An 18,685-nucleotide genomic window follows, 5' to 3' on the forward strand; every position below is an offset into this window, starting at 1 on the left:
GTCAAGACGACACTGCCATCACTTAATATACCGTGTCGGGGAAACACAGTCGTAGAGTCGTGACGCTTCTCGAAAGCTCCACCGCAGCTCCACGCCGCCCAAGCTCTCTCTCTCCGGCTGTCGCATTAACCATTCTTCCGGGACTTCAACGTGGGGCACTGGCCACACGGGAAAAATCTCTTTTCTTCTGTTTTCCTTTTCCCTTCCCCTCCATCCCTTTCAATCCCCCTAACTCGTATACCACCTCCCCCCCGTCACAATGGGTTTCACTGACTTCGTTTCCGATGCCGGCCTGGCTCGTATGTTTCACCTCTTGCTAGGGTTCGAGAACAGCTGACTGACTGTCCCTTAGTGGCCAACAACTACCTGTCCACTCGGAGCTACGTCGTTGGGTAAGAAGACCCCTTACGCTCCACCCCCGTCCTTTGATGATGAGAACAAATTGGTCCGTGTTTAAGAGGCGGATTAAGACCCCGCTGCATGACTACCTCCAATTGCGAGAAATCGCGTCTCTGACTGTTGCTTTCCTGTCGATTTATTTCAAATGACAGCCCACGTGAAAGACCATGACTGACTGACTGGTCTCTAGTCACGCTCCGTCGCAGGCCGATGTTGTGACCTTCAAGGCCTTCAGCGCCGCCCCCGACGCGGCCAAGTACCCCCACGTTGCCCGCTGGCACAAGCACATCGCCTCGTACGAGAGCGAATTCGCCACCCTCCCCGGTGACCCATCCCAGGCCTTCACTGCCTACGGCCCCGAGTCGACCGAGCTGCCCGTCAACCCCAAGGACAAGCCCTCGGCCGAGGAGTCTGACGAGGAGGACCTCTTCGGCAGCGACTCCGAGGAGGAGGACGAGGCTCACAAGGCCGAGCGTGAGAAGAACCTGGCTGAGTACAAGAAGAAGAAGGAGGGCAAGGTTAAGCCCGCGGCCAAGTCGATCGTCACTCTCGAGGTGAAGCCCTGGGGTATGTTTTCTTCTTGAATGATCAGATGAAAACGTGATACTAACTGATTGCAGATGACGAGACCAACATGCAGGAGCTGGAGGCCAACGTCCGTGCCGTCGAGATGGACGGTCTCGTTTGGGGTGCCTCCAAGTTGGTTGCCGTCGGCTTCGGTATTAAGAAGCTGCAGATCAACCTGGTTATCGAGGACGAGAAGGTGTCTCTGGACGAGCTGCAGCAGCAGATCGAGGAGGATGAGGACCACGTCCAGTCCACCGACGTTGCTGCCATGCAGAAGCTGTGATTGGAGACGTGGAATGAAGGAGATGGATTTTATGTTGATGTTTTAAGGAAACCCACAGTTACGAACCAGCTAGAAACGGACCGATCCCTGGCCGCTTTGATGAAAATCAATCACGAACAAACCCAACATGATATTCCGTCATTGTAGAAGTAACTATGTCTAGAGATGGACTTCGTAAACAACAATCTGTCTAATACACTGGTGTACTTCTTCTCTGTTGGCGGAGTCACGGGATTCCGCGGTGCTTAGGTCAGCATCCACGCTATCACCAACTTTCCTCCTTCAGCTCAAGATCAACCCCAGCGAGCTTTCGGGAGTCCAGCGGTACCTTATCTGCTTTTCCCTTCTTTTCCAAAGCTCGCCACATCATCAATTGCATCCCTCTCAAACCCACCAACTCATCCCACCCACCAGGGACCACGCCTCCGTGTCCACCACAACCCCCCAAACACCACGAACATGAGCTTCCTCTCCCGACTAGTCTCATTCTTCGGCCTTGTGCTACTCGCTCATGCGTATGTATCCCGTTATCCACTGCGAATGGCCGCAATTGTTCTACAACTCCTCCAAAAATATTCCCTACTGACAGCTTCCCCACTGCAGCGGCTACTCCGCCCACGAACACACCGTCCTCTCCAGCAACGTCCGCGCATCCGCCTCCGCTTCTACCCTGCCACAGGATATCATCGTCGAAACGCTACTTGCGGTGCTTGTCGTCTCCGCGGGACTCGTTCTGGGCGCTGAGAAGTTGAAGCCGATTAGTTGGCGCGACTGGGCGGGGGAGATTGAGCGGGAGGGCGGTGCGCGGAACCCGTATATGGGGCTTGAGGAGCGGTATGGGTTTTGGGATATTCGGGTGAGTCTTTTTTTCCCTTTTGCCATAAAAGGCCACGATTGTGCTGACGATATCGGGGTGGTAGGCTAAGCGCAAGGAATTTGCGGATTGGATTCGGGGACAGGATGCCTTGACCAAGGAGTGATTTCTTTCTACTATGTAGTATTGTGTACTTCACTTCATTACGTATAGAAGAACTGACCCACGTTTGTATTATTTACGTCTAAACAAAATGGCAAGATTTAAGGTAATAGGGAACCTGAGGATCTCTAAGGGACTTTGAAAGGCCCAGGAATGGTGGATATGCTAGACGGATAATTTGATTATGCTACATGAGTACAAAGGGAAGCTATATCTAACAGGAAGAACACTTTACAAGATGGTCATGTCGCTAGCGGGATCCATAACAAATCACACAATCTCATCAGACTCCAAGCCTCTGTTGATCATTGTAAAGCTATCTCTGGTATGAGATTCTTTGGGAAAATGAATCAGGTTGGAAAAATCCCTACAGCAGTTTTAAAGGAGAGTGAGCAATGGATAAGCCGATATAGAAATCAAACAGCCTCAGAAAACTTACCTAGGTCGGCTACAGCCCAGTGTAATTACCCCAGTAGAGAATCGATCTCATGGAGCCCGCAAATTGATCGACATGGGTGTAGTCGGTGCAGTCCCTCGTCGACTCCAACTCTACCAATTCTGGGTCAGTGCATTTGGCCCGTATATAAATCTATATTACCCCTCATGTAGGTCCCCGAAGCGGAGCGGATGGGGTACCGATGAATCTTCTAGGAAGTTTTGGGGATTCTGGGACTATCATTGTCATCTCCCCAGTCGTCATCATCGTAATCTGCGCCGCAGCCTGCTTGAATGTACCCGCCTATCATCCAGCTAGCAGATGCAGCGGTGACAAGAGTCAGAAGCGTAGGTAGCTGGAAGGGCATATGATGGTGTGGTAGGGTCAGCAAGTGAAGTTATACAACAAACTTGAACAAACCGACGGCGAAAGAGATGGGCCAATGAGCCTTTTTATCTATATATACTATTGCTTTCAGACTCAATCAGGAACGCAGTCCCAAACATGCAATTCTTCGTGTAGACGTACAATGATAGCATATACGCCAGTCTTACTTGTTAATGGGAGCCGTGCATTGTTGTTAGGGGGCAAACTGGGGTTTGATATGCTTTAAAATATGATTAGAGTAAGCGACCACCCATGCTGTGACTTAAAGCGCTATACGTACTCTGTATTATCTAGTTAACTAGTTACTGCTGACCATCAGTCACAAGAATAGCATAGCGGATGCGGAAAAGGCATGCTAGCTAATCCTCGTGGGACAAAAGACTAACTGAGAAGCTACTAGAAGAATTTACTCGGCCGGGATTTTGGGGGAAAAAACAACTCTGCCAGGATTTTTCAATAATCGACAAAAATTCTAATCATAGTTGATACATGCATGAGCGACTTGCGTGAACCTCTCTTAGACATAAACAGAATCCTTAGAAAAACTAAACTGTGGAGGCACAAGACTCTCGACCCGATGTACCCGGTAAACTTGACGCTGGTACATGTGTATCGTCATCAGAATTTTGACCGGGCTTCAAGCCAGCGCAGAGCCCATTTTGCTCCCGTTTCTCTCTGTTTCTCTGCTTCCATTTGTCACTATAATGACCGATGAGTTTGTTGATTGCTGGAATGCAAGTGCAGATAAGTCCCAATCCGCCTTCTCCGTTGCTGCATCGATGTATTAGAAATAACTATACCATTCGAGACTAAAAAAGAAACAAAACCTACTCGGATAGTAAAACTCTCAGGAACAATTCAATCTCATCTGAGTCATGTCTTCCGCTGATGACCAGCACCAATCGGTAGATACTGAAAGCGATGGCAATACTTCCCGCTCCCAGGAGTGCAATGACATGTAGCTTCTTGGAAAGAGGCATTTGTAAAGTTGACGCCAAAGTGATAGGAAAAATTAGAATGGCCAAGTCAGTCATGACACTAATGGACGAGTCGGTGATTATGATGGCGGATCGATTCAAGCATGCCTTGCCGGACAGATTAACGTCCCAGAATGCACGAATAGGGTTGCAAACGAAGATCTTGACAAATAAGATAACCGTGTAGTACGTTAAAATGAAAAGGAGGAGAGTGTATAAGGATATGATCTTCCCACGGTATGGTCTCCATACCCGAATCATGATGTAGATGAGGGAGGCTTTGACGAAAAACACCATAGGGACATAGAACATTGTAGCGATATAAAATATCTTATTTGTCAGTATGAATTGCGTAGGAAGATTTCGCTCGTGAGCATACTTTGTATTTGCGTTCACGATCCCATATTGTGGAGGGGTTGGAAGAAATGGGTCCTCCAGAGTAAACGACTGAATTGAAAATCTGTTAGCGATATGATTGAACAAGCTAGATCGAGGTAGGTATCTCACAGAATATTGTGGAAATACAATGACCCATAAACAGGATCTGATGTGTGTTAGGTTTATATGCGAGAATAGGTGTATATTAAGCTAGTGGATTCATACCAATGCCGCACAGCATGATGCTGCCTCAGTTAGTTGAGATAGGAACGGCTTGGATTGGGCACATACCATCTTCCAGTCCGAACTGGAGACGTAATTTGAACTTGGCAAAGAACCTTAAAGCCACCAGAGGTATTAGGATACTAAAGCAGAGAATCTGTGTGGTTAGACTGATCGAATCCAAGTTCCCGCGTTTCTGGAGCGAGTTATTCATAGTCGGGACGCTCAACACGCGTGACGAGCATGTTCTCGTGGAAACGCGACAGGATGCAGCGCAGTTAGGAGTTGTAATTTCGTCTCTTCATTTCACATTGGGCTCGCAGTGTTTAAGGTACATAAATCTGAAGGTCAGTGTTGTCGTCCTAGCGTTTCCCGAACCGTGGCGAGTGATGATGTCACCTTTCATCCACCGCATTGGGACAGAAGCAGACCATGGTTGAGGGTTATGACAGGCTCTCTTCTATAAAAAAACTCACTGACCAGAGTGATTTAATTTCACCACGTGACCGTCAGATCGCATTGCAACACGCCATTTTATCCCATTTCAGCACCTCAGGAATGATTTGGGGGTTTAAATTTGATCGCCCATCAAATACATTGCAAGAAGCGATTTCAACCCAGTTCATCCCCCCATGAATGGTCGATGTGATTCGATTTGTCCATTAATTAAACACACCTTAGCAGACGTTCACCTCTAAAAAAAAATCGGACTGATGATCACGCATCAAAACCAGCACAACGTACGTTTCATCACATTACCCCCCAATTATCGACGTGATTAAGTTTGACTGCCCTTCAAGCATCTAAGTTACCCCGGAAGCAATCCACGCTGGTTTCGATTTGACCACATGAGGGATGATTGCGTCGTCGGTTGAGCCAATCTGAGGAAAGCCCACTGTCTGCGCCATGCTGCACCGGGAGATTCTACACCCACCCATCTGGTCAGACCACTCTTCGACTGCGCCTCAGTCTGGAGTATTTTGGTCCTGTCGAAGAGAGGCCGGTACCTGCCAAAATTTTAGGTTGGAACCACCGCACTCAGGCACAGCAGGGCCAATCTCGCGAGCAAACTCGACAAGATTGGCTGCGGCGATTGCGCCCAAAACCTCACAGCCAATGCTCACCGGCGAAGGTTTTTTTCTTTCATTTCGGCACTGCCAATTAATTGTCTGCCACCCTGAAACCCTTGGGTATATGTCACTGTACAAACGCATGTACGACTACATAACGACGTTTCGGTCTCTACTACGTGAGATAATGAACAAATCCATCTGTCTTTCTTAACGGTTGTGTTCTATTCTTACATCCATGTATAAATTTATCAGATAATGCTCATGGAGCAGTTAGATTCTCAAACAAGAGCCTGTCGATGATGCGATTATGCCTTCATAGCCACTTTCGACCCAATCCGAGCAACTCTGATGGGTACTATAACCATTTGCCCCTCCCGCTTATAAAATCAGACCGACCGCGCGCACTTGCAAAAAGCCTAGAGAACAGGCTCTTTAGCCTCCGCGATTTGAACCTCTCCTTCAGTTGTACGGTTCAATTCATAGTTAACCCCCCACTAACTGAGATGCACTGACCCGTCACCCAACCTGACCTCTCCTCGGCCAGGAAAGCCACTACCCCCGCTATATCCTCTGGCATACCCACCCGATTCCCCAACGGCGTACTCTGTTTGATATATGTCACTATATCCTTTGGAATCTCCCGGAACATGTCGGTTTCCACTGCTCCTGGCTCAATAACATTGACTGTATGACCCCACGACCCCAGCTCATAAGCAAGCGATCTAGTAAATCCTTCAATAGCAGCCTTCGAAGCAGAATACACAGAGAAACCACTTGTGGTGAGGCGAGCGGCGGTTGAACCAATGTTAATAATGCGGCCAGGAGCACGCAGATGTGGGATCATCGCTTTCGTCATGAGAATTGTGCCGTATACGTTTACATCGAAGACGGCAGAAATGTCCTGTCGTGAGGTATCGGTTAGGTCTTTGCACATAGGAACACCAGCATTGTTCACAAGAATGTCAATCTTTCTGTGTGTCGTGGGAAATGCGTGGAGTGTCGCTGCAATAATCTGTCCTGGCGCTTCTGCTTCTCGAAGGTCGGCCTTGACTTTTGCAGCAACGGAGCCATTATTGAGGCTGCTGATCTTAGAACAAAGCTCATCCACTAGACTCTCGCTGCTTGCAGACGTATAAGTCAGAGCTACCTATGGAATGCGTATCAGTATTGTTAGCTGCCTTCACATAAAAGAATCCGTACTTTTGCTCCTTGCTTTGCTAGTTCATAGGCAATACCGGCACCTATTCCGCGGGAGGCACCGGTGACAATCGCTATCTTTCCTTCAAGTCTCATATTGAGAAGAATGAAATGGATTCAAATGGTAGGGCCGCAAAGTGAATGCCAACTAAATCCTCTCTAAGGAGAGATGGCCATCTCCCTATCTTTGTAGACAGTTGTTCGGCTCCTGCTCGACTTTCGTAACGTTATGTTAGGATAGATAACGTTATGCTATGACTTCATAATAGAACGTTATGTTATTACATTCAAATTTCCGAGCGGCCAAATTTGATGTCATCTACCCGCAGATTATCTGCAGTTGGCCTCGATTCAGAGAATAGAGACGTGCGATTCTATTCATTAAGTGGCCCGTCACCTTCCCCGGAGCCTTCACCAATTGGTCCAGAGTGCGTGCCGCTAAGTCCGACGTGCATCAGCTGGACGAAATGATGCATCTACCACCACAGTTAGTGATCTCGCTGCTTCGACTAGTCTGAGGCAAGCTACGCGAGCGACGTCTCAAGAGGATCAGGTATAGCAATTTGGTGTAAAATACATAATCGACGTCTCAAGTTATGTGAAATACAGGACCTAGTTTTAGAAACATATGGAGTCGCCCGCTCTACCATATCGGTGACCCACGTTAGGGTCCGCGAACTAATACGTGAAAGTATGATAGTATATCTGATTTGAATATTGCTGTATTGTTCTACGCTTTTAGTTGATGCCACCGCCCAGCCGGTTTGCTTGCCCCCGCATCATTGAGTGGTACGTGGCAGGCGTTGCACAATCCGGATGGCAAGTTACTCATGATGGCCCTGCAGGGACCGCGGTCGGTCAGCCGAATGTTCCACACGCACCGAGGCTCACACGAGGGTGGCAATGGCACCAGGCACCAAAGACAAGATCCGCTTGGATGGTTTTACAGTGGTCTGGGGAACGGGGGCCCACTGCTAGGTATTATACACGGACCCCCTTGCGAAACACACAAAAAAACAAAAAAAGGCTAAAGACCGAGATTAATTTGGTGGGTATACTCCTTATGATGATTAATGTAGGTACCCTCATAATCAGCCGACTTGTACCATGTAGGGACTCGTACCCTTGCATCGATCAATGAGGAAAAGTGATGTCTCACTTGGGCGGCGGGAGGCGCTGTCTCGACTCTTGGCGGTCTCATCCCCCGACCAGACAAAAGGGTTTGTGTTATTAGTAAATGCATCATGATCATCAGCGCAGCCGCCGTAAGTGGATGAGTAGTGAGAGAGGATTCGTAGACATACACGCGGTCTGCCAAGAGGTGGCCAGGCAAGCAAGCTTCGGGGTGGCGATCACTGCAGGGCTTGGATGATTGTTAGGAGAGCCGTAGAAGAGGGGTTATTATTATTTCTACTAGACATTCAGAGAAGAATGTACCGGGCCAGATAACCCCGAATAAATCACTGGGACACTAGTAGGGACTGAGACAAGAATCAGGGAAACATACATCCAAAAGCAGCTTACGCGCCAGTGCGACCAAGCAAAAATAGAACCGACCTTGCCTTGCAGCGTTAGACCGGCTAGTGCCTTTCCCACAGCCTGCCTGGGGTATAAGACACGCCATCGTTGTCTTCGTTTTTCTTCTTCCTCTTGTTCTTCCACTCCCACTACATCCATCCCCTCCCCACACTTTTTCCTCTTGATCGTCAGATCTACATTCTTTCAGTCCCACCCACCACAACTCCACCATGCGTACCTCCATCCTCTTCGCTACTCTCTCGGCCTTCGCGCTGGCCCAGGGCGCCATCGCCGCCGACACTGCCGACAATGTAAGTCTCGGAGTCGCTGTACGACCCAGAAAAGCAATCTAACCACCGACCTGATAGGGCAACCCAGCCACCAAGTACCTCACCGAGACCAACTCCAATGGTGTTGTTACCGGCCAACCTGAGGCTGTCACCTCGCAACCCGCTGTCGTGACCAGCGAGCCCGCCGTTGTGACCTCGCAGGAGCCCGCTGCCTCGATCCCCGCTGGCATGTCCACTCCCGCTGCCGGCCAGCCTGGCCAGACGACCATGACCTCGGTCAAGTCCAACACGCAGACGACTTCCATTGCCACGGTCAGTGGTGCTACCCACACTGGGACTCACCCCAACTCCAACTCCAATTCCAACTCCAACTCCAACTCCCAGTCGGCTTCTGCCTCGGCGAGTGCAACCCACACCACCAACGCTGCGCCCCTGGCCACCGCTGGCTCTCTGGGTCTGGTTGGTCTGGCCGCCCTGGCTGCTTTCCTGTAAAGTGTGAAACTGGCAAAATCTGGGACGAGGGGCTATGAACTGTTTTCCTTTCTTTCTTGCACTTAATCATAACCAATAATGGGCATGGACATGTAATCAACCGATCAATCAACTTAATTCTAAAAAGGGATAAATTAGTTTCGCGAAACGCGAAACCACATCACCTGACCGACGCGTGACTAATCCGGACTAGCGTAACCCGACCAAAACAAACCCACGTAACCAACGCAACGCTGGATCTTCACGCAATAAAAACATTCCCAACTCTTATCTCATCCTTAGAATGGTGAGTTCTACTTAGTACCCCTTGGGTCATATATGCTAATCCTCTCTCCCATCAGCCGTCCAACCTTCGCCGGCTGGCCGCGGACCATGCCGCCCTGCACAGCGCCGGTCTTCCACCCTACTATCTCCTCCCGCCCAGCAACGAATCCACCGACGACCTCTCCCAGCTGACGGTCTTGCTCACCGGACCACCGGGTACACCTTACTCACAGGGTCTGTGGCGCCTCCACTTGCGCATGCCAGAGGACTACCCACACAGCCCGCCCAAGGCCGCATTCAAGACGCGCATATGGCACCCCAACATGGAGGAGCTCACGGGCGCAGTGTGTGTAGACACGCTGAAGAGGGACTGGCAACCCAAGTTGACATTGAAGGACGTGTTGGTGGTCAGTATTTGCGCCCAAACAATCCAAAAGTCAAAGCTAACAATGACCGTGTTCCTGATGCAGACCATTTCGTGTCTTCTTATCCATCCCAACCCCGACTCAGCTCTCAATTCCACTGCGGGTGCAATGCTGCAAGAAGACTACAATGCCTTTGCTCACCAGGCTCGATTGATGACATCTATCCATGCACCTATTTCGGCCGACCTCAAGGATGCAGTCACAGAGGCCAAGCTTCGAGGGGAGGATGCCGGCGCAGTGTTTGAGGAGAAGGACAATACAGGTTTCCAACGACCACGGAAAGAGCAGCGCATACAGACGGTGACCATGAAGACGACCGTTCGTGCGACTGGCCCGACCCAAGAACCTGCTGGGGATAGCTTCGCTATGCCATCAGACGACGACAGCGAGAACGAAGATCCGGCCAGTGCAAGCAAAGAAAATGACCCCTCTCTCTCTCCGACTCCGGTGAGACTCGCACCGCCAAGTCCTCGGAAGAATGCTCTGGGGAAGCGCCCGCTTTCCTCCCTCCCGGTACCGTATGCCGAATATCCGGATAGCGATATGATGCTCGTGGACGAAGAAGAGGACATGGGTTCGCTGTGCATGTCTTCATCGGAACAAAACATCCAAGCCAACACCAGTCGACCGGGCTCCCCGCAACGGAAGCAGATCAAGTTATCCCTTCTCAACCGAGGTCTCAACGCATCTAGTCGTGTTCGGGATGACCTCCAGATCTACGAGGATGTTCCTGAATTCTCAACCCAAGACGCATCACGCCGATTAAGTGGTGACGGCAAGGAGAACCCGCTAGCTGTTATCGGATTGAAAGAGAAGCGCGAGATCCAGACAGCCAAGACAGTTACACCGCTGTCAACAGGAAGTGCTCAACCACGACTCGCCTCGTCTCTTGCATCCTCGGCTGCTCCGAAGGTATCGAAAGTGGCTGCTGGAGTGCGCAAGGTCTCTTCCGGTGCAGCCAAGCCCAAGCCCCGTATTGGAGTCCGCCGGCTGTGATTGGCATTCTGTCTTTTTTTGGGCACTTGGCGAATATTTTGGCTTTTATTTTAGCGATTATACCCGTTTTCCTGGGTTGGGTTGGATTGGTTGGGCGGTCCGGGAGCATCGAAGAGGATGGCTATCGGGGTTGCATCATTAGAAAGGGTTTTATTTAGGCGCTGCATTGGTCAATGATACATCTTGGGGCTTTCTGATGCCAGATAAAAATGCCTTCTCTAAACAGTATGCGACTCATTAGGGCTAATGTGCCCATTAGGACTCTGACCCGATGTCTCAGAGTCCGATGTTCAATCCCCATACACTCATTATGCCCTGTTGATCATTTCAGGCCCATGTTTCATCCTGGGAGATCTATCTACGAACATATATGTTCCTGTGCTTCCCATCAATTTGGCTGATTGACAATTACGGAGGCAAAACAAACGTGACTCTTGAAACGACATTTTCTACCCTTTACCAAATGCGATGAACCATTAAGTCGTTGCCTCTCTCGTTACTAGATCATTCGCAATACGGAAGCTTCCACCCGTTGCGCGCTAACTGTCGATGCATCCCTTTGCTTATGATCGACTCCAGAAAGCACATCCGAAAATCTATATCTTTCGAAGACAGGACGAGTCATCCATGACACCGATTGCGACGGTTGGGACTGAAGCGATGCGATGTATGTTTCGCGATCTTTCTGAAGAACGGAACTTGGTGGTAGATGCTGGAGATGTAGAAATCGTGGGAATCTGGCCGCTAATTGGAAAGGCATCTTTTGACAGAAAGCCTAATCGATGATCCTTGACTACTTAGAATTGACCGCACCATATTGGAATTTCTACTCACCCGGTCACATTGTGTTCCGCATCTATAATAATATTTTGTGCTGCCAGATCCGACGGAAGCCTAGTAGATGAATATTGGCCAATAATGAGATTGTTGTTGGGCTTTCTTGCCACTTCAAGTACTCTGGCCGACGCCTTTCCTAATCCAGTATGCATCTCATTAGGGCCGGGCCGCTACACTATATACTCCACCCTCGAGGCTGAGTCCTTCCGCCCCACGATTTGGATTCCTATTCTAGAATGCTTCTCATCACCAGTGGAATTGGCAGCCTATACTCTGCGCAACAATGGGCCTCAACATAAAAGACGCGACATGGCTGCTAGAACAACCCGATTCATAAGATACAATTCCAATCCTCTTTTCCGTAAACCATGGTTGTCTCTCCGTTCATTCTAGGCACTATTTGCCTTTCCCTCACCGGAATCAACCTCGTTTCCGCATCGTGCGAACCCGAAGTCTCATTCCCTCCACCCCGGTATACTGATACCTCTTTGCAAGATGCCTTCAAGACCGTCACATCCAACCTCGACAAGGCCATCAAGGCGGGAGATTTTAAGGGGACCTCGTTCTCACTAGAGATCTCCTCTTCCCAGAAGACACTCTATTCAAAGTACCACACGGACAAATCTTTGAAAAAGACTAGGGTGAATGGAGACTCGGTGTATCGCATTGCTAGCAACACCAAGCTTTTCACGGCTCTGGGCATTCTCCAGCAAGAAGCGGCTGGCAAACTTAGTCTGGATGATCGGGTAGTTGAGCATATCCCCAAACTCCCGATGAATAAGACCAGATTTGACTGGGAGAGAATTACCATTCGCTCGTTGTTAGCTCATCTGAGTGGTATTCCTGACAATTGTGCGTGCTTTTCCAATAACGCTTTGCCCCGAATTCTTACCAGGTTTACTTAGATGGCGATAATGATCTCTACCTCCAACTTGAGGATCCCACTGTCGTCGGTCTGCCACCGATTTCTGCCTCTCGCGCCAAAGCCTTACCCAAATGTAATGAGTACGACAACTACTCAAGATCCTGCACTGATTCAGGTATGTACGCACACCCATTATCTGAAACATGACCCTGACATTTACAGAATTGAACAACGCAATCCGGCACTCTGTCCCTGTTTTCCCAGCCCAGAGTGAGTCCACGTACAGCAACGATGCGTACGATCTCCTAGGGCAAATCCTGGCCCGCGTGTCTGGTATGAAATATGAGGAGTATATCTCGCAAGCTATTCTCAATCCCCTTGGTCTGAAAGGCACTTCATTCACGACTCCATCATCCTCTGCGGGCGTGGATATCGGCCCAGAAAGTCAATGGGGCGAGAACCTGGGTGCCGATAATGCGTGCGTACTGCCCTTTCCTTTAACATAGTTATCTACTCCATCGATGCTAACATACACCCAAACAAATAGGAGCGGTGGTATCTACAGCACATCCTCAAACATGATTACCTTCCTTCGCTGGATCCTCAACAACTACAACTCCATAACCCCTCGTCTAAACTGGCTTCAACCTGCAACCTGGAGCACGGGCTCGCACTCGACACTTGGTTATCCATGGGAGATCTTCCGGACGACTTCGCTCATTCCAAACAGCAGACGGCCCGTAACATTCTACACCAAGGGAGGTGGGCTGACGGGGTATTATAGTTACAGCATCGTCATTCCCGCGTACGATCTGGTGGTGTTCATGGCTATGGGTGGTAATCTGCCCTCGCAGACAACAATTTTTACTTCAATCCTCAATCCACTAGTATTGGGTGCCGAGGATGTTGCAGAGGCGCAATTGAAGAAGGATTACGCAGGAACTTATACCTTCCATTCTGCTGGCGGGACCGCGCTAAACTCCTCCATGATGCTAACCCAAAACACCCCGCGTGCACTACACATTTCGTCCTTGGTCTCCAACTCAACAGACGTGCTCGCCGCACTTGGGCCCCTAGTCGGACAAAAGAGTGGGGTCTCTTCCGGAATCTACTTCGCTCTACAGCCGACGTTCCTTTCCAGGACTTCAGCTGATGGCCATGTTGGCGAGGTCTGGCGCTTTATTAATGTCATCGATGACTATGATGCTCCTGTTAATCCGTCTACTGTTTGGGATGATTATTGCGTTTCTAATGTTGACCCGCTTGCTTATGCTGGTGTCCCGCTTAATGAAGTTATTTTCTGGAGAGAGCAGGGTGACGCCCCGGTGGAGGAGGTGGAACTTTCGGCTTTTGATGTTAGGTTGAGGAGGGAGTGAAATCGTGGTCTGTGTGTGTTCCCTTTACTGTGTCAGCTTTTGGGCTTCTTTTTCTATCCATAGAGTGCTTGCACATATATATTTTCACGTACTCTATATTTTTTATATGTTGCATTTTAATTCTTTTTTTTTTTTTTTTTTTTACAAAAAACATCCCAGTCTAGGATAAGAACGACATATGCATATTACTGCAGCATGTCAGTATAAAGAGCCCTCGATATGAAAGAGTTACATGAAGCAATGGCTTACCTATCCCCGACAGAGCCACTAAAGTTCGACGCCGTCGTCCCCTTCCGCACATGACACATACCAGAATCATTACCAAGAATCACCAATTGGCTCTGGATATCTGCCCGCAAAACCGGTGGACAGTGTGGTGAGTCGCGTGCCATTGTTAGCGGCCAGGACAGCGTGCGTGCCCATTGACTCTCCTGCAACCCACGCGGTGGATGATAGGTAGAGCAACGACCAGGTCTCAAATACTCAGGTACACTGTTATACATATCATGGGCCATATCTGCTGCGGCGTGGGATGCATTCTCCATATTACTGTGTAGCGTAGATAATACCCCATCTGGGATATCTGCGTGCGATGATAGGTAGCGTGTGGTACTAGCGACCAATAAATCATCTGACAATAGACGAATCATGCGCAATATGTTCCACGTCTGGGTTGTGCGGTAGCCAGGGCAGGCGGCAGAGAAGCAAGGATCTGGGTGTGCATTCGTATCCGAGGAGCCACCTCTCGCACCAAACCACGACTCGTACGCAGCAGGCATGGTTTCCAGTAGAAAGCGAGCTTCATCCTCGAGACACTGTAGGTCTGCCAAATATGCAAGGGTGTCTCGGTCTTCATTGGAATAAGCATTCGCCTCGGAGAATCTATCAAGCAGCCTCCAGAACCGGGCTTGCAGTCCGTGATTCAACCATGAATGACGATATACAGCTCGCAGCTGCGGCGGGAGCCGTGCGCGTCGCTGGATGCAGTCAATTTGAACGCAGCTTATAATGTGGTGGAGCATGCTCTGTCCCGGTAGGGAGTCTAAAATGCGCGAGGGGGTAGACCTAGACGTGTCTACCGAAGTAGTAAATGCGGAATCAGGAGTAGAAGAAGAAGAGAAAGAAGAGAAAGAGGAGGAAGAAAGAGAAGAATGAAGATGTAACGCAAGAACCCCCAGAGCCCCGTAAACATGTTTTGACCACGAATCCTTCGCATCAGGGGAATCAGGGGTCCCAATAGCAGCAAACAGCGCAAGTAGCATCACCGACGCCAGGGTCTCTGGCTCAGTCACCGTTTTCGTGCTGTGAAGCGCATCCGTCGTCTGCACCAGGGCAGTGCCGTACCTCTCCCTTGCCAGATGCAGCAGATCAGAACTTTTCTGATCAGTAGCCAAACAAGCCAGTGCGACGGCCTCGACGCTCGCCCCCAGCGCCGCGGGATGATGGTCTGGTTGATATAACGCCGACACGTAGTCGAGGTAGATTCCCCCGGCGTAGGCGGCCATGAACAGATTGATTGCTCTGGAGGTGGGAGATTCCGACAGTAGCAGAGCTGCTGCTGGTGATGGGGGTTGGCTCTGCGATGATGGTGAGCGTGACTTTGATGCGAGGGCGAGTGCTATGCTCTCGTCTGCTTTTTTGGAACATGCTTCTTTGGCTTTCCGGGTCACATCAGTGGTCTCGTTGTGGAACATTAGGTCTAGCTTGTTGCGGTAGCCGTTGCATTGGGCCTTCGCGTTGAGGCATTGTGTGCAGGATGGGCGACGCTGGTCGCACTAAGGTCGTCTAGATCAGCACGAACTCGTGTGAGTAGGACATTACTTACTCTGATCCGCCGCTCGCGGCAGAGTTTACAGGCACTCGAGGGCTTGCCCCGGTAAACCATGGTGATAGGATGTAGGCAGAATTCGGGTTTTAGGAGTTGCTGATGGCCTACTGCTACAACTAAATTCGGAATAGGCTTCCATGAATTTACACACGGAAACTCTCCCAAATCCTAGTGCCAAGACGATGGTGAAACTACTTAGTCCAAACTCAGTTAGCAAACCATTCCTCCGGAACAGAATGGAAATGTAAATTATCTCGCAAGTCAATACGCCGACACAATTGAGCCATGCGTCACTTGCTATCGCCATTCTGCCTAAGCCCGCGCGCCGGTTCGTTGCCAACTAAGATCCCCCAGTTAGCGAAAATCAATCCACTAGATATTTATTTGGGCCCTTATAGTGATATCCATCATCCTCTTATTGTGAAAGTAGGGAAGAATAGGTTCCTCAGCTGCTTTTTCAACTTCCATTTCCACATCGTCAACCATCTCTGGGGGCGAAAACCTACGAGTCTAAGGAAATAAGATAAGCATTAATATATGAAAATACCGTCAACTAGAGGATTCCTCTCCATTCATACTAGACACGTTCTGCCTTTCCCTCACTAGAATCAAAACCGTCTTCGCATCATGGGATTTCGAAACTTCGCTACCTCAATCGCGGTATACCCACATCTCTTTGCAAGATGTCTTCATGAACATCACTTTCATCTGCTCCTGATTCTCCCGCAAGGATATGGAGCAGATGAAAGATATTACCCACTCAACCAGTTACTGATAGAGAACCGAATGCGTGTTCGCTGAATGGGATGTTTTGGTAACTGCCTAGTCTCGCAGGACAGATACTCGAGGAAAGACAAAAGTGCAGATGAGACAAGTACAACAAAGCAGAGAGAACGTTGTCTGTATGAGATTCCGTAACTAGGACCCGGATGCTAAAAGGACGAAATTATATACATACACAGCCCCCGGCCTGAACTCCAGTCCCCGGTATAATGATGCCTGGTAACAATCATAAGAAAATTGATTTAACCGACCAAGCCGACCACCTCGCCCGGCCAGCGTTTCATCCAAATGATAGCACGCGGAGGCATCCTGCCGCCGACAGGAGCCAGGACGCGAATCTTGCCCTTGTCCGGGTCGACGTCGGCAACATACAAGAAGCCCATGATGCTGGCGTCGCGAACCTCAGCTGGCGACGCTGTGTTTGGGGCGTGGGTGATTGCGAGGAGGGTGTTCGCCAGGGCAGCTGGGGCGGGAGGTAGAACCTTTTTCAGCGGGACGTTACTGGCGGTTGTGGATGCTTGGGCTGGAGGTGCAGGTGCGTAGCCGACGATACCCGGTAGCGGTGCAGCACGATCAGGGTCGTATTGTTCCTGCTGCTGCTGTTGCCGGGATTCGTCGTCACCGCCGCCGGGGAGGAAAGAGTCGCTGGTGGTGAGCTGGGAGGGGTCGTATTCGTCTTCGTCTTCGTCGTCGACAGAGGTAATGGTGTAATTATAGACGCTGAGGGTGGAAAAGTCAAGTTGCTGTGCGTGTGGTGATAATGTCACCATGGAGGTCGAAGATGCAGAGAGCGCCAAGGCTGTGGACGCGGTGAATGATGGGATCAGATTTCCAAAGAAATAAGATCGGATCTGCGACTCGCGCATTATTTTAAGAAAAGCGGCATCGCGGTCGACACAGCCTCCAGATTTGGAGAGCTTGACGACAGAAATGCGTTCATCAAAGGCAACGGCCGTTGAGCTTGAGCTAGGCTTATTGTCATACTGCTTGACCATCGTGCTGTACAACCGCTCGGACCCCAAGACCAAGATTGTGGTAATGGCGAATTCGGTGACAATATGGTTGATCAGCTCCAGGCTGCCAGGTTTGCCGGAACTCAACAACCCCGGAGTGTCGACAATAATGCCCGCCTCGCGCGCGTCGTCATCCTCGGCCATTCGACCCGTCACTGACAGTGCAAGCCGCGATACAACAGGTCGGTAGACCGATCCTTCGGCATCCAGAGGGCTGGGTAGTGGGTAATTGTAAACGAGAGGAAGCTTGACCGGCACGGGACTCGGTCCAGACATCGGGCTGCTGCCCCATCCCTCCTCAGCGTCCAGCATAGTGCGAAAAGCCGTGGCAGACAGCGTACCGGGAACGCTGAGCATGCCTTCCGTCGGGTCCAGGTTCACCACCAGCGGCTGCCGGCCGACTTTGGTCGCGTATGCCGTCAGTATCTTCGCCAGACTGGTCTTGCCCGCGTTTTCGGGGCCCAGAAGCAACACGCGAGGTCCATCTTTGCCTGTGGATTGCGCGTCCTGGCGCATCGTCTCCAGCGCAAAGTGGACGTTGGCGTACTCCACCATTGGCGTTTCTTCCGCTGTGTACTCGCTCTGACATCCCCCGGCACCATGGCCCGTTGTCGGCGCCCCTCCATCCGCTGTCGTCAGAGCCATCTCGCCCGCGCTAATCTCCAGCATGCACCCATGCCATGTGTAGATTGCCGCCTTGGTCCCAGTGAAAGTGTATGTCTGCGACTCGGCGAGCTCTGTACCGAAGAGCTCCGCGGTTCCTGTGAGAAGCTATTGAAGTTTGGTCAGCGGTTCCTTGTACTTGTAAGTTCCCCAGAGCCTTGTCCAATAAGCCAGCCGGAAAAGGCTCTCCACTCAGAAAGCTCTCCACCCTCTGAATCGCCAATTGGATTGTACGCACCTTGACTCTCACGATATTGCCAAACGCGACCTCGAACCTCCACTCCGTGCCCGGCGACAGGGTGATCTGCGACGGCGGCGCAACGGCCGAGGACTTCTCCTCCGAGACCTGAGTGAGGTCTAAGCCCGGGAGAGACATTGCTCGTTGAGGTTGGTCAGAGATGTGCTTTCAATGAAGTCTGAGCTGTTTGAAGAGGGCCATG

General features: G+C 50.3%; 9 protein-coding genes across 9 annotated transcripts; 5 read left to right on the plus strand and 4 right to left on the minus strand.

Annotated features, from left to right (window-relative positions):
• Positions 1–259: 259 nt before the first annotated feature.
• Positions 260–1,249, plus strand: N7474_001017 (translation elongation factor 1 subunit beta; the record flags this gene model as incomplete). Its single annotated transcript, XM_057192432.1, has 4 exons — positions 260–299; positions 353–392; positions 590–966; positions 1,020–1,249. 4 exons carry the CDS (start codon positions 260–262, stop codon positions 1,247–1,249), a joined length of 687 nt encoding a protein of 228 aa, XP_057057385.1.
• Positions 1,250–1,708: 459 nt separating this feature from the next.
• On the plus strand, positions 1,709–2,229 carry N7474_001018 (membrane magnesium transporter family protein; the record flags this gene model as incomplete). Its single annotated transcript, XM_057192433.1, has 3 exons — positions 1,709–1,764; positions 1,853–2,105; positions 2,170–2,229. 3 exons carry the CDS (start codon positions 1,709–1,711, stop codon positions 2,227–2,229), a joined length of 369 nt encoding a protein of 122 aa, XP_057057386.1.
• A 1,646-nt stretch (positions 2,230–3,875) lies between these two features.
• On the minus strand, positions 3,876–4,337 carry N7474_001019 (uncharacterized protein; the record flags this gene model as incomplete). The annotated part of the gene is made up of 1 exon (XM_057192434.1): positions 3,876–4,337. One exon carries the CDS (start codon positions 4,335–4,337, stop codon positions 3,876–3,878), a length of 462 nt encoding a protein of 153 aa, XP_057057387.1.
• A 1,833-nt stretch (positions 4,338–6,170) lies between these two features.
• Positions 6,171–6,991, minus strand: N7474_001020 (SDR family NAD(P)-dependent oxidoreductase; the record flags this gene model as incomplete). The annotated part of the gene is made up of 2 exons (XM_057192435.1): positions 6,171–6,845; positions 6,899–6,991. The coding sequence occupies 2 exons, from the start codon at positions 6,989–6,991 to the stop codon at positions 6,171–6,173; spliced, it is 768 nt and encodes a 255-aa protein (XP_057057388.1).
• A 1,652-nt stretch (positions 6,992–8,643) lies between these two features.
• Positions 8,644–9,195, plus strand: N7474_001021 (putative GPI anchored protein; the record flags this gene model as incomplete). The annotated part of the gene is made up of 2 exons (XM_057192436.1): positions 8,644–8,724; positions 8,782–9,195. 2 exons carry the CDS (start codon positions 8,644–8,646, stop codon positions 9,193–9,195), a joined length of 495 nt encoding a protein of 164 aa, XP_057057389.1.
• Positions 9,196–9,478: 283 nt separating this feature from the next.
• On the plus strand, positions 9,479–10,880 carry N7474_001022 (putative ubiquitin conjugating enzyme E2; the record flags this gene model as incomplete). Its single annotated transcript, XM_057192437.1, has 2 exons — positions 9,479–9,481; positions 9,537–10,880. 2 exons carry the CDS (start codon positions 9,479–9,481, stop codon positions 10,878–10,880), a joined length of 1,347 nt encoding a protein of 448 aa, XP_057057390.1.
• A 1,205-nt stretch (positions 10,881–12,085) lies between these two features.
• N7474_001023 (serine hydrolase domain-containing protein) lies at positions 12,086–13,958 on the plus strand (the record flags this gene model as incomplete). Its single annotated transcript, XM_057192438.1, has 4 exons — positions 12,086–12,569; positions 12,623–12,757; positions 12,805–13,060; positions 13,130–13,958. 4 exons carry the CDS (start codon positions 12,086–12,088, stop codon positions 13,956–13,958), a joined length of 1,704 nt encoding a protein of 567 aa, XP_057057391.1.
• Positions 13,959–14,118: 160 nt separating this feature from the next.
• N7474_001024 (Zn(II)2Cys6 transcription factor domain-containing protein) lies at positions 14,119–15,843 on the minus strand (the record flags this gene model as incomplete). Its single annotated transcript, XM_057192439.1, has 3 exons — positions 14,119–14,146; positions 14,208–15,733; positions 15,784–15,843. The coding sequence occupies 3 exons, from the start codon at positions 15,841–15,843 to the stop codon at positions 14,119–14,121; spliced, it is 1,614 nt and encodes a 537-aa protein (XP_057057392.1).
• A 968-nt stretch (positions 15,844–16,811) lies between these two features.
• On the minus strand, positions 16,812–18,621 carry N7474_001025 (cleavage polyadenylation factor subunit CLP1; the record flags this gene model as incomplete). Its single annotated transcript, XM_057192440.1, has 2 exons — positions 16,812–18,353; positions 18,484–18,621. The coding sequence occupies 2 exons, from the start codon at positions 18,619–18,621 to the stop codon at positions 16,812–16,814; spliced, it is 1,680 nt and encodes a 559-aa protein (XP_057057393.1).
• Positions 18,622–18,685: the final 64 nt, after the last annotated feature.

Source organism: Penicillium riverlandense, assembly GCF_028828495.1.
Source record: "Penicillium riverlandense strain IBT 135883 chromosome Unknown utg000001l_segment0_segment0, whole genome shotgun sequence".
NCBI classification, from domain to species: domain Eukaryota; kingdom Fungi; phylum Ascomycota; class Eurotiomycetes; order Eurotiales; family Aspergillaceae; genus Penicillium; species Penicillium riverlandense.